Source organism: Vigna unguiculata, chromosome 9 (genome assembly GCF_037176805.1).
Source record: "Vigna unguiculata cultivar grain cowpea cultivar isolate G323 ecotype 2 chromosome 9, ASM3717680v1, whole genome shotgun sequence".
Classification (NCBI taxonomy): domain Eukaryota; kingdom Viridiplantae; phylum Streptophyta; class Magnoliopsida; order Fabales; family Fabaceae; genus Vigna; species Vigna unguiculata.
Window position 1 is genome coordinate 46,020,821 of NC_140800.1, and position 13,001 is coordinate 46,033,821.

Sequence of the window (13,001 nt, forward strand, 5' to 3'; positions counted from 1 at the left end):
TAGGCTCCATTCCATATCCTGATATAGATAGTGTTAGTGCTGAAATATAATTTTAGTATAAACTGTAGTTGTGACGGTGTTAGTGTATTATAGACCTTGCTTTGCTGTCAGCATAAAATAGAAAGATATGATAAGGAAATTAAATGTTGATTTGATTTGTCTCATAATGATAGGAAGAAAGCATCACATCGTTCATTGAATTGAAGTTGTGATATTTGAGCCCACGAATGATAATAGAGAGCAGTTGATCAATCACAAAGCCACCAACCGAAGGACAGAGGCAATTGTGATATCAGCCACGAGATGTTGTTCCAATCATTGATCCATAAAACATGAAGCCTATAAACACCAAGATTTGAATTAGATCGTGACACTTAAATTCTGATAAGAACATTTAAATTTGCCTATTTTCCAAATGTATCAGATTATTTTTAGAGTAAGACATTAACGGGTCAAATTTATTCGTTCTTCTCTCCAAACTCTTCTGTTATTCTGTAATTTATTTTGAATCTGAACTTGGAATAACACCAAAGATAGAAGTGAGACGAGGTTGGCAATACATTGCAGATATTTGTGAAGGAAGGAGGAGAAAAAATAAGGATAATAACTGGAATTTGAACTTGAGGGAGTCAGCTAAATTAGGATTTCAAAGAATTTATTTACATAAATGGTCCTATTATGTTCAATTGATACTGTTAAATTACATCAGTAAATTTTGTGATACTTAATTAAGGTATTCATGATTAGAGAAAAAGTATTATGATAGGAAAAGCTTGTTGGTTTATTAAAAATAAAATAAAATTTAAGGTATAAATATCATACGCCCACCAGATAATCTTACCCAGAGACTGAATGGTCTTTCCTAAACTTTTTTGTGTTTTCTCTCATCATACGTAATTTCTTCTTTTCGATTAAGGCAAAGGAAGTATAAATATTCTTGTTTAGTATAATTTTCTTTGCCAAAAATAGTTTTGTTTCCTGTTGTAATCTGATTCTAATTGTCAAATTTGTTTGAAATGATAAGGTTGAACGAACATGTCAGATAGAAAAGTCCTAAATTTATTTTTTAAGATTTTAGGATTTCATTCTCTTTTCGTGAATTGAATTCAAGTGACATTTATGTAACTTTTTTTCAATAAAACCTCATTCTTCGAGGAAAAAAAATATTAGAGTTTAGTTTCTCTTAATAACAATAATAATATTAATATAAGTGAAGGTATTGTATATGTTTCATTGAGAAATTATCAATATAGAAGAAACTCACTCTTAATTGAGATATTATTGCGAGTATGTATCATGTTTGATAAAAATGATAAAGTTGAGATTAAAGCTTCGTACACCCAATCAAATTTCACAAATTTCACTTTCCACTCCATCAAAAGCTTCTAGAAAATGTTGTCTATAAAATGAGAAAATAATTATTTTTTGAAAAAAAAAGATTAGAATTATTTATTGTGTTTCAGAAAATAAATTTTGAGAGCAATAAAAGTGAAAGTGATAAAAGTAAAAGTAGTAAGAAAAGTAATATGGTGGATAATGAAAATGATAGGATACATAAAGTAAAAGTAATTGTCTAAAATTAAATATCATAAAAGAAAGAAAGTCCATAATGCATTCAAAGTTTAGTCAATCCATTAGAGCTCGTTTACATTTGTATAATCTCTACGCTAATGAATCCTTATTTAAAAAGAAGAAAAAACCTTCATCTCCAACACAAATCTTTGTTTACAATTTTCTCAAACGTATTTTTTGAACTCAGGAGCATAGAAAAAATAATAACAATGCACTCATTTTAACTTTTTTTACTAAACCTTATCATTATTTTATTGTTATTTATTATCAACTCCTTCAATTTTGAATGTTTCCTAAACATTTAGAAGTTTTTCAAATCTTACAATTTTGTCAAGTTTTTTCCATTCGTTTAGCTTTTTTACGTTAAATTTATTAAAATACATATTACAAAAAACTTGACCACAAAAATGTTTTATAAAAATATCACAACTTGTAAAATTATTATATAGTTTTTTAAAATCCAACACATCCTACCACATAACTAGTATGCCGCCAAAAGTTTTATTAGTTTCATTCATCACAACTAATCGACACGTGTGCCTAGATCATCGTCAGGTGATTTTAAATGAATTTGATAGTTAAAGGTACTTCAAAGGGAAACTATGTTTCTGATGATTTGCCTATGATGAATCGGAGAAACAACCTCAGAGTTTTAAGTTCGAAATCTCCGTAAGGAGTATCTTATTAAATATCTTGAAAAGTCTATGGAGTTACCTTCTTCACATTCTTCTTCAATGACAGTTATACAATACCCTAAATTTCGATTGATATTTCACTACCTTTCGTACTAAGCTTTTAAGTAGAAACTAACATTAGGAATCAAACTAAAAAATACGACACAGAACAAAACATGCCATCAATGGCCAACGATAAAACATGAAAGTGTTGTGAAATATATAATTATCAAGGATGTAAAAGGAAATAAACGTTGAATTAAGAAACTGTCCGAAATGATTCAATCTAGCATAAGGTATGTCTCAAACTGGAAACAAAAATCAACTCAGCGATGCATCAATACTACACATCTAGGTGTTTGTTGCTCTAGTGTAAATCTGCTGACTTGCATGGGCAGACACCATCCTGATTGAACCTCTAGCCATCAATTCCCTAATAGCCTTCCTTGCAAGTGATCCATTAATCTGCAATGTGCATGTAAAAATTATTAGAATCTTTTCTTCACATGATACCTATAAATTGATGACAATCACCGATAAAAACCAAGAAATACATACATACACATACATCTATATATACATACACACAAACACACATACATGTGTGTGTGTTTCTGATTATAAGTCATTGGTTAATATCATCAGTCATAGGAATTTCGATAAAAATGAGACTTTAAGACTGCAACTGTTAAGAAAAATTAAAGGTGCTCCATAGAGAATGAAAAACGTTATGTTGGACTTTCAGCTAGTACCCTATTTTTTGTATCACAAATATCAAATGACATAGCCTCAGACATCTTCGACATGGATAGAAGACCTCCTAACTAAATGACGAGACCTAAAATTTATCAATTGCATAGGTTTGTAAATGATTATTGAATCCAAACATCATATCTCACAACTCAATGCTTGGAAATTATTATCAGCAGAGGAAAACGATAGTTAGCAAATCCAGAAAAATATCAAAAAGACCATCGCAAGAAAACGTAGGCATAGCCATGTTGCAGAAAGACAGACAAATAGTTAACATAAAACAATTATCCAGAATTATTCCTCGAGAGGAAGTAAGATAGCAGATAGAAACACGAAATAACTAACAAAAAATTCTAGGTTTAAAAGCTTGAAAATATATTCAATTGACACACAAAAATATACAAAGAATAAAACTTGCAACAATTGAAGTTGTATCTCCACCAATCAGTGAAGAAAATCCCAATTAAAATCATAGTAACACTAGACATATTTTAGACGGTCCACATCAGTCTAGGGATGCAGATCTCGTAGAGGACTCCAAATAGAGGAAAAGTTGCAACTGAATCTCACTCTCACATTGAAAAAGCTCTCGTCTTTTCCAATAAAATAACTACAAATGTATAATATGCACCAAAATAATGAAAATGCCACGAACACAAACGCTATTACCAATACGAGTAATCATGTAACAGAAGAATATAGAATAGGAAATCAAACAATTACCCTAAGACGATCAGAGAGAATGGATGGAGTGATAAGCTTGTATTTTGGTGCCTCAGAGAGGAGTTTGTCATAGGTACCCTGATCAAACAGCACCATGTTATTCACCTTTTCCTTTTGCTTTCCCTTGCTCCACTTCTGTTTCAACAAAAATCTAACATTAATATCACACACCCATCCATTACACTTATCTAGAATTACCCAATGGGCAAACCAAAAGAATTGGAACAAAATTAAAACTTGAACAAGAAACAAGAACCTTCTTCTTCTGCTTGCCACCGCCAGACTTGGCGGGCTTTGATGAAGGTGGGGGAGCCTTGTCCTTCTTTGGAGCCTGCAAGTACCATCAAATCAGAATCACGAACATTAGATTGCAACAACAAAAACAGAATGGTGAAATTATCAGAGAAACTTGCCATGGATTCCGATCACAGACGGCAGGAGCTCTGAGATTGGAGACGGCAGCGAAGTGAGGCAATCTAAATCACAAAACCTAACTAGGGTTTTTAGTTGGTGAGGAGTGAGGGATAAAAGGACCAAAATACTGAATACTACGTCGTTTTATTTGATCCATCTGGGCCACTTTGGTAATGGGCTCTCACACCCACTAAGTTTTGTATTGTAACAACTCATTGTTTACACTCCTCAATTTAATAAGTACCCTCTCTTTCCTTCCTTATATGTTTTTGAATAATCGTATTTTTTAAAAATAAATAAATAAACTTTACTCTCCTAATGTTACGCTGCATATTCTCTTCCATAAACATTTTTTTCTGTTTTACTTTATTTCTTGGTCGATCTTCTTTTGTCCTTTTCGAAATGTTATTAATTCTTCCAATGCAGGTTATATTTATATCGCACATTTTTGTTCTCTAAAGACGTAGTTCACTCCTTTCATTCCTGAATAGGCCATTCATTATTATTCACACTTCTTAGGAAAGTTATACAATTTTGTATTATCAAATTTGTTTGTAAATATAATATTTTTAAATTACCCTTAAATAATTAATGTACTGATAAAAACAATGTAATGGTGAAGTTTAAATTTTTAAAATTAAACTCATCAATTCTTCCATCTTTATAAAAAAGAAAAAACGATAGTCGGTAGTATTTTTATTTATATGTAATATAATAATATTATATCCATGGAAAAGACGTTATATGCAATATAAATTATAATTTTCTGCCATTAGTATATATATATATATATATATATATTAAAGAAGAAAAAAGTTTTGTTGTAGTTAGCAAATTTGAGAATGTAATTAGTTGAATGTTGTCAGGTAAAGGCTCCATCCACATTCAGGTTTGTTGTAGAATGATGTACAGCCTGAGTTCAGGTTAGTTTTATCATTTAATTTTATGGGCCTTATATGTTAATCTTTTACTTTCTGTCCCATATATATATATATATATATATATATATATATATATATATATATCAGACTAGAGTCGGTTTTTCCATGACTAAAATCGATTCCAAGCTAAACAGATTGGTTTATAAACCTGCATAAAAAGATGCAAGGTGGGTTGGGATGTTGAAGTAGTTGGCTTGCACAGACCTACCCTTCATAGACTCGTGGTCTGCGCAAGCTAAAGGTGGGACGGGCTGACTCGTTGGCCTGCTTATAAAATTAAATATTCTCATTTTATAGCTTTTACATCATTTATCACATTGTTTTTACAAGTTCCTTTTTTATTATTATTATTATTATTTATTATTATTATGTTTATGTTTATGTATAATCATTTTATATAAAATAATGAATTTAGTTTTTGAATGTGAAATATTATTTATGCATTTTTAGATACCATCTTGTAGGTGACATGTTGCTATTATATTTTAATATTCGTTGTTATTATTATTTTTATTTGATTAGGTAAAATAATTTGAATTATTTTGATAAATAAATATAAATTATTATGAAAAAAAAATATTTTACTCATCACAAATACAAATCAACTCGCAGGGTGAGATAGATTAGAAAAGTAAACCTAATACTACATTCGAGACGAACATGAACCAATTTTATTTATACTTTACGGGCTAAAACGCAGAATAAACTAAAACGGGTTGAAATTATCCACTTTACCATCCTAATTTTAACGAGAATAATATGATAAAAGTTCATATCTTACACTCAAATCATCTCAACTCACGCGATATCGGAAAAACTAGCTAACCCGTAAATTTACTTTTTCATACGTTCTCAATTTTTTTGAAAGAAACTAAAACGAATCTCACCATTCCGCGTCTCACAATATCTTTGAACGAAATATCCTCGAACACAGCATAAAAGGAGACTTTGAAATTAAAGTTTTTTCGACCTACTCATTTGGTACATCAATAAAACAACGTTTTATTTAATAAAAATGAATCGAGACTAGTTCACCTTCAATTATAGGTTTTCATATATTTATTTACGTGCACTTATGCCACTGCTTAACAAATCACGTTTAAATTGGGGGAGCTAAAAATCAGAGTAAAGTTGAAATGAAAATGTTTATGTGATGTTCCATTGGAAGAAGCCGAAAGCTGCATCTTGGTCCTTCAATATTGAGGCCTTTTTATTTTTGAGAAATAAGAAACAAAAACAAAAGTGCATTCCTTTTTCTTAACGACTAAGAAATGGGTCGCTAATCCCTCACACTTTTAATTACTCTTTTCTTTTCTCTCTTAAACTCCAACTGTCATTGTCTTCTATTAGGTACTGCCACCTTACCACCACTACTTTTAACATTTTTAAACTATTTTAACCAAACTTTTCTTTAAAGAACAAAATCATTTAATATCAGATATATTAAATTCTGTGTTTTTCTTCTAACACTAATTTGTATCATTTAATAACTTTCTTTTTTTTTTCAAAAAGACAAATAAGAATATAATTTTATGACTTTTCACACTAGACTTTTTAAGTCGATGATATTATTAGTTTATTGTAAGTTAATGTCTTTAGCAACAGGTCACACATACAGTATTGGAAGTGAACTTTAAGTTTATCTCAACTCCACAAAACTGATTTTGTGGGGTTGAGTTAGGCTTAAAACCCACTTTTAACATAGTATCAGAGTCAAATTAAAGTCTATCCTAATGAACTTTCTTGGACATTCTGTTCCACCCGATATCGGGCCGCTAACGGACTATCCACTACTTTCTTATCCCATGCATGAGATGAATATATCTTGGCGTGAGATGGTGTGTTGAAAGTCTCACATCGACTAGATATAAGATAATTTCGTAATATATATAAGTGAGGTACAAATCTCACCTTACACATCAATTTTGTGGAGTTGAATTAGACTTAAAACTCACTAGTGATGAATAGGTCACACATATGTTAGTATATATGCCATTAATCAAACTTAATGCGCAGAGAAAAAGTAGAAAAAAAAAAGAAGAAGCAGAAAATGGAATGCCAGATAAAGGTGAAGGCATTAACAACATATTCGGTCTATTTTCTTTTATTTTATTGAACAACTTTTTTTGTTTTCTTTTTCAAACTTTTATTTTCCTACCCACTTAGATTGGATTCTATAAATCAGAGCGAGTGCACCCATTTCAAAAAAATAAACAAAGAAAAGCCAAACCAAGCAGAAGAAGCACACACTTCAAAAGCAGATGCAACACACCAAATTCAGTAAAAAACTGAGTTCCTTCACTCTGTTCCCATGCATCCGATTCTAGAAACGGTTGGTGTCTGCATCATTCTCCAGTGTCAGATGAATTCTCCTGACAAATCGTCGGTTCCTTTTGATTGACCAAACCAACCGTTTGATTTAATCAACCAAATGAAGCCCTCCACCAAGCATTTCCAGAAGCTCCAATCAAACAAAACCGCGAAACCTCGGAAACATAACCGTTACCTCCGAAAGATCGCGAACGTGTTGCGTTACGCCGAGATGTGCGTTGTTCTGGTCTTGGTTTCGAGGCTCTCCATCAACCTACCATCCACTCTCAGAAACTCAACCGAGTATTTCCGCAACTTCATGGGTAGTCCTCGTTTTGTGTTTTTCCTCGGAAACGTCATAATCATAACGTTGTTCGCGCAATCGGGTCACTTTTCTAATCACTCTTCGGATAAACCATCGCCAGAACCCGATCTGTATCTCGAGTTTCTCCAGAACAGCACCATCAAACCAACACTTGTTGTTCACAGCAACACTCGTAAAGCAAAAGGTCAGAAAATTGATCCCACCAAAACAGAGACTGGTTTGGAGACGGTGAAGAAGGATTACAGAAGGTGTCGATCGGAGATGGTAGAGCGCGTGGTGGAGAATGAGAAACCGGCGCGCGTGTTGCGGAGGTGTGAGACTGAGAAAGTGGTCGGCGACGTTGATTCGTACCCTGAAGATGGGATGAGCAACGACGAGTTTCGTTGCAAGATTGAGGCTTTCATTGCTCGGCAACAGAGGCTACGAACGCAAGAATAAAAGTGTGTTAATTTGGTTAAGAAAAAAGTTTGTATATTGGTTCTACTATTGGGTGAAGAGTGAAAAAAACTATACATGCAATGTTATTTAATAAACAAACTAAATATGTGATGTATAGATAAGTTGTAATAAGTAGAGCTTAAAGGAAAGTGAGTAAATTATATATTGTTTTCATCTTAGAATTAATATATCGCATGTATTTAACTTTTTCTTAATTTTTCAGTTTCGTTTATGCTAATTCAAGTCTTTTCAGATCCACGTAAAATCAGACCAGTTAGGTTTGATTCAATAGGCTGTGGAATGATAGCATTAGTATGAAATTTAGAAAACTGAAAAAGCAAATCCATGATACTAAGATGTTGTGTAAGTGCCACAAACTCAAGGTGCCACCATCTATTGTCTGCCACTGCCTATTCATTTTTATTTTGCCTTTCTCTTCTCTTTTGCTTTTAATTATTCAATGACAAGTGTGGCAAGTGGGACCCACCTATTTTATGCTTTATTTTTTGTCTTTAAACAAAAATACAGAAAAATTGGATTACTACTTCCGGTAGTAGAAAAATAAGATTGGAGAAATGAAAAAACAAACAAAAATAATTAATAAAATATTAAAAAATCATTATTTATTTTATCACGAAAAAATTATTTATTTTTCTTATCTCACTTGATTGTGTTATATATCACGGTTGATTTGTTTCCTAAAATATATTACTTATTTACCTCTCATATTTTCTCTTTGTTTTATTAACACGTTTTTTCTTTTTGTGGGGAATATTCTTTTGTCACACAGCACACATAGCTATTTTTCCATATTCTCAAAGCAAAACCCTATTCATGTGATACAGAGAATCAACCTTAAAAGGATTCCTATATTGTCACGTGATACTGGTAATCATTTTGGAGTTTGATGATTTCAGTTATAATTTTTGTAAGAAAAACATGGGATTTTTAATAAAATTATGTTATTTTTTATATTTTTGAGATTTGTTTTGATTTTTTATGTAGTTTAAATTAAAAAAAATCAACATTCCAAATTGAATAGTAACTGATGTTTCATTACACAGTGCTATGTGAAAATTGTACACAAGGAATGTTGTAAAAGAGAAAATTAATGTAAATACAGTTTAAATTGAAAAGTAAAAATTTATATTTCTATAAGTAAATAAAAATTAAATTTATTTAATACTCATTGTATTAATTCATTCAAATAAAACGACTTTTCAAGGTAGAAAACGTGTACAAATTTTAAAAAATAAAACAAAAGTATCTAAATTTGTAATAAAAAAATAATCATTTTAAAAAACCTAAAATAATAATTATATAATAATACACTTTTTTTTCTAGAAAACACAATTTTTCTTATATAAATTATATTCTTTTAGGTTATTTTATTTTTCCCAATTAATTTATTAGCTATTTTTATTGCATATTTCTAATTCCATATGCTAGCTAATTTATGAGTTACTAATTTATCAACTAAAAATTATTTTATCAGCTAACCGCTAGTGTTTAATATTTTTCCTAGTAGAATTTATCCGCTAGTTATAATTGTTTAATATTTACTATTTTTGAATTAGTTTAAGTTCAATCAGCCGAAAACTAAAAGAAAAAATTTTGGATTTTGAGAATGAAACAACAAAAATGGATAAGAGAGTACATAATTTTGATATATTTCATTAGAGCTGTCAAAATGGGTTTGAATCCGCGAGCCAACCCCGCTCATCACGGGGTCGGGTTGGGTTGAAATTTTTTTATAAATTTCAATACGGGTTGATTTTTGACCTGACTCATTTAGAACCTGGCTCATCCGGGTTGAACCCCTGGTCAGTCGAGTTAGCTCATCGACCCGCATATAAAAGGATCACACAAGTGTTTTTATTTTTTTTAAGTTGGACTTTACATTTAGGTAATGTTAGGTTGTTTTTTTTTATCCCACATAAATAATTTGTATTTTTTTATTTTAGTTTGTATTTGGATTGTATTAAAATTTATTTAGATTTTAATTAGAATTACAATTTAGTTTTGATTGAAAATAAAAATAAAAAAATTGTATTTTTTAAATTGAGTGAACCCGTGAGTCAATCCGTTTAATCCGCTAACCCATGGTAAATCAGACCAGGTTCAAATTTTTTTGACTCGCTAAAAAGTGAGCCGGATTGGATTGGTTCACTTAATCATCAACCTATGGTGCGTCGAGCTGGGTCGGACCAGATTACCCATTTTGACAGCTCTATATTTCACTATATTTTTTGTGTTTCACGATAAGAAAACTTCAAAACAGTATATGGGTAAGAAAAGATAAAATTTTGGGAGATTGATGGTAAAAATGAGAATATAATTATAAGTAACAATTTAGATAATATTTTACCTACTAAATACACAACGTGATTGTAGCAAAAATGATAACACAAAATAAGGTGATATGTTATATTATATTATACATGCACGTAAACTATATATAAGCTTGATAAACGAGATAGAAGGTGACGTAAACATGTAAGGTGAATTTCGGATACTAAGCTTAAATTTCATTGCAACGTAGCAAAAAGCAAGAAAAACTTGAAATGGTAGAAGCACATGGTGTTTCACTCGCACTTATTTTTTTGTCATGAACATGACCAGATAAGTATACTCTAATTTTTGTTTCTCCAACAGTTTCGCAACCTTCTCTCCGAATCTAAGGAACAATTCATCAATTACACCTTCTCCAAACCGTGAAGTCAGAAAAGGTTCAGTAGTAGCTCTCACGTATTTCGCTATGAAATTGGCTCTCGCATTTGCATCTAAAGCCAAATCACCATTACCATTTTCTTTCAACCCCTCATCCCAACTCGACTTCAACGTCTCCAACTTTTGAAGGGTAAAACACCCTTCCGCATCAATCAATTCCTTAACTTCATTAGCAGTAGGACCATATCTTGGCATATTAACGGACTCCAACTTTTCCTCTTCGATCAAACTCTGCATTGCATAGTATCAACACTCCATAAAGTTATCATTCCACGAAAATTTTAAGAAACAAATGGATAAGAGAGTACCTCCAAAACCATGTCATTGAGAACCAAACCAATTAACCCCCAAGGAGTGATTATGTCAGAAGTTTCATCTCTGCCAACAAATGTTAGAACCATGCCACCACCATGCACGAGTTCCTCCGCACGTGATTTTAGAAACAGATTGAAATCTTCACTGAACTGATGAAGGTAAGCTTGGTACACTGTGCATTGGCTCGTGTTTGTGAAGTAAATGTTTTCCTTGTTAATCAATCCCTTCGGAGCCTGTTGCCAAACGAAACATCGTAAAACAAATACTAAAATTCTTATTTATTTGTTGGTATTAACAATTGAAGATAATAATGACCTGAGAGAGCCAATGGAGACTGGTGGAAGAGTGAAAAAAGTGCATGGAATTGGTCGGGAAGAGTCTCCCATAAAAGCTTCCGGGCGTTGCATTGACGAAACATGCACCAAATCCCTCTCCCTTTTCTTCTCGTAGCCTCTGGTAGAAGCAAGGTAGGGAGTGAAAGATGTTGTTGAAATCGTTTTGAAATTGATCGTTGAGGTAAATCTGGAATGTGATGGAGCTGCTGCGACTTATGTTATGAACAGCATCAATAACATCGTACGCAACCTGAAGTGCGTTTGGTCCCGAAGAGCAACCCAGATCAGCCACTTTGAAACAGCTCGGGACAGAGTTGCAGTACAGGGACTTCATACTTTCTTCGAGTATGGGTTTCACTTTTGATATCATCTTACTCTGCACCAAACTAATAAAATTAGAAAAACAATGCAATTCATTGTGTGGGCAAAATAAATAGTTAGATAGTACGATGGATACTTGAAAGGAGGAATTGTTTGCGTAGCTAGCTTCGCCAGCTCCACCATTAGCGAAAATAAATTGAACTGTTTCCATTGGCAGGGTGAAGATGAAGCGTGGATGAGTAATGATTTGGTGTGACAGTGATGAACTTGGTTTCTGGATCGTCTTTTAAAGAAGAGGAGGCTTTCAGTCCAAAAATTCTTACGTCTGCTCATACGTAAGAAAAAATGTCCACATTTGCATAGACCTACCTTACTTCTCTCAACTTCACAGTCATGTCTTTGAATCATAAAGTTGACCTTCTCAAACAGATAAATATGCCTCCTAATATATATGTTTACAACATATTTTCAGTCTTCTATATTAATAAAAATGTATTTTAATTTTTTAACTCGAGTTAATGTTGTACTACCAAATTTCCAACTTATTTTCGATTTTAACATTCGTAATTTCTTGCAAAATAATAGATGGTATGCACACGTACAACGAAAGTAGTTCGAAATGATCGCTTGTTTATGGTAACTTGCATTTAATAGATGAGATGGTATGAAAAATAAGAACATTTGGTGAGCTTGTAGTCAGAAAGATGTTCAGATAAATGACAATTCAAAATGAAAACGAATACTTCATATTCCAAATATAACTTTTATCGATTTCAATCAAATACTCGTTTTTTTACTTCATAATATTTATAAAATCACATAAAAATTATAATTATGATTAGGTATTTGATTATTATATATGCATACTATTTCATTTTTTTCAAAACCCAAGGGCGACCAATAATTCCACTCAATTATTTTCAGCATCACAATTGACAGGCATATTCAAAGAAATTTGGATTTTTTTTTGCTTGATTTTATATATTTTTTCTCTCTTGGAGTTTTAAATTACACTTACAAATATTGATTTTAAAGTTTTAAAATATATTTAAAAAAATTAATGTACCACCAATGTATTTTTAATGTTTGAGGCGTTTGAATTCAGGAAAGAATCTGAGGCGTTTAAAGAAAAAATAAATTCATACTAGGC

The 13,001-nt window shown here is 31.7% G+C and overlaps 3 protein-coding genes across 3 annotated transcripts; 1 reads left to right on the top strand and 2 right to left on the bottom strand.

The window, feature by feature from the left end:
* Positions 1 to 2,444: 2,444 nt before the first annotated feature.
* Positions 2,445 to 4,391, bottom strand: LOC114196261 (small ribosomal subunit protein eS25). The gene is made up of 4 exons (XM_028086849.2): positions 4,136 to 4,391; positions 3,979 to 4,053; positions 3,723 to 3,857; positions 2,445 to 2,711 (listed from the first exon to the last, which is right to left on the bottom strand). Exons 1-4 carry the CDS (start codon positions 4,136 to 4,138, stop codon positions 2,598 to 2,600), a joined length of 327 nt encoding a protein of 108 aa, XP_027942650.1. The 5' UTR covers positions 4,139 to 4,391; the 3' UTR covers positions 2,445 to 2,597.
* A 2,843-nt stretch (positions 4,392 to 7,234) lies between these two features.
* Positions 7,235 to 8,365, top strand: LOC114196188 (uncharacterized). The gene has a single exon (XM_028086751.2). The coding sequence runs from the start codon at positions 7,509 to 7,511 to the stop codon at positions 8,148 to 8,150; it is 642 nt and encodes a 213-aa protein (XP_027942552.1). The 5' UTR covers positions 7,235 to 7,508; the 3' UTR covers positions 8,151 to 8,365.
* Positions 8,366 to 10,647: 2,282 nt separating this feature from the next.
* LOC114164464 (putative jasmonic acid carboxyl methyltransferase 2) lies at positions 10,648 to 12,921 on the bottom strand. The gene is made up of 4 exons (XM_028049152.2): positions 11,988 to 12,921; positions 11,511 to 11,906; positions 11,189 to 11,428; positions 10,648 to 11,111 (listed from the first exon to the last, which is right to left on the bottom strand). Exons 1-4 carry the CDS (start codon positions 12,060 to 12,062, stop codon positions 10,746 to 10,748), a joined length of 1,077 nt encoding a protein of 358 aa, XP_027904953.1. The 5' UTR covers positions 12,063 to 12,921; the 3' UTR covers positions 10,648 to 10,745.
* Between the last annotated feature and the right edge of the window lie 80 nt (positions 12,922 to 13,001).

Bases quoted from the DNA above. Each gene is read 5' to 3' on its own strand.
- LOC114196261 (XM_028086849.2), bottom strand. The intron at 3,858-3,978 runs GTTCTTGTTTCT...TTGTTGAAACAG, and splicing joins GTGGCAAGCAGAAGAAGAAG to AAGTGGAGCAAGGGAAAGCA. The intron at 2,712-3,722 runs GTAATTGTTTGA...TGCACATTGCAG, and splicing joins TTCTCTCTGATCGTCTTAGG to ATTAATGGATCACTTGCAAG.
- LOC114196188 (XM_028086751.2), top strand. From the start codon at position 7,509: ATGAAGCCCTCCACCAAGCATTTCCAGAAGCTCCAATCAAACAAAACC.
- LOC114164464 (XM_028049152.2), bottom strand. From the start codon at position 12,062: ATGGAAACAGTTCAATTTATTTTCGCTAATGGTGGAGCTGGCGAAGCT. The intron at 11,429-11,510 runs GTCATTATTATC...GTTTGGCAACAG, and splicing joins GTCTCCATTGGCTCTCTCAG to GCTCCGAAGGGATTGATTAA. The intron at 11,112-11,188 runs GTACTCTCTTAT...TATGCAATGCAG, and splicing joins TCAATGACATGGTTTTGGAG to AGTTTGATCGAAGAGGAAAA.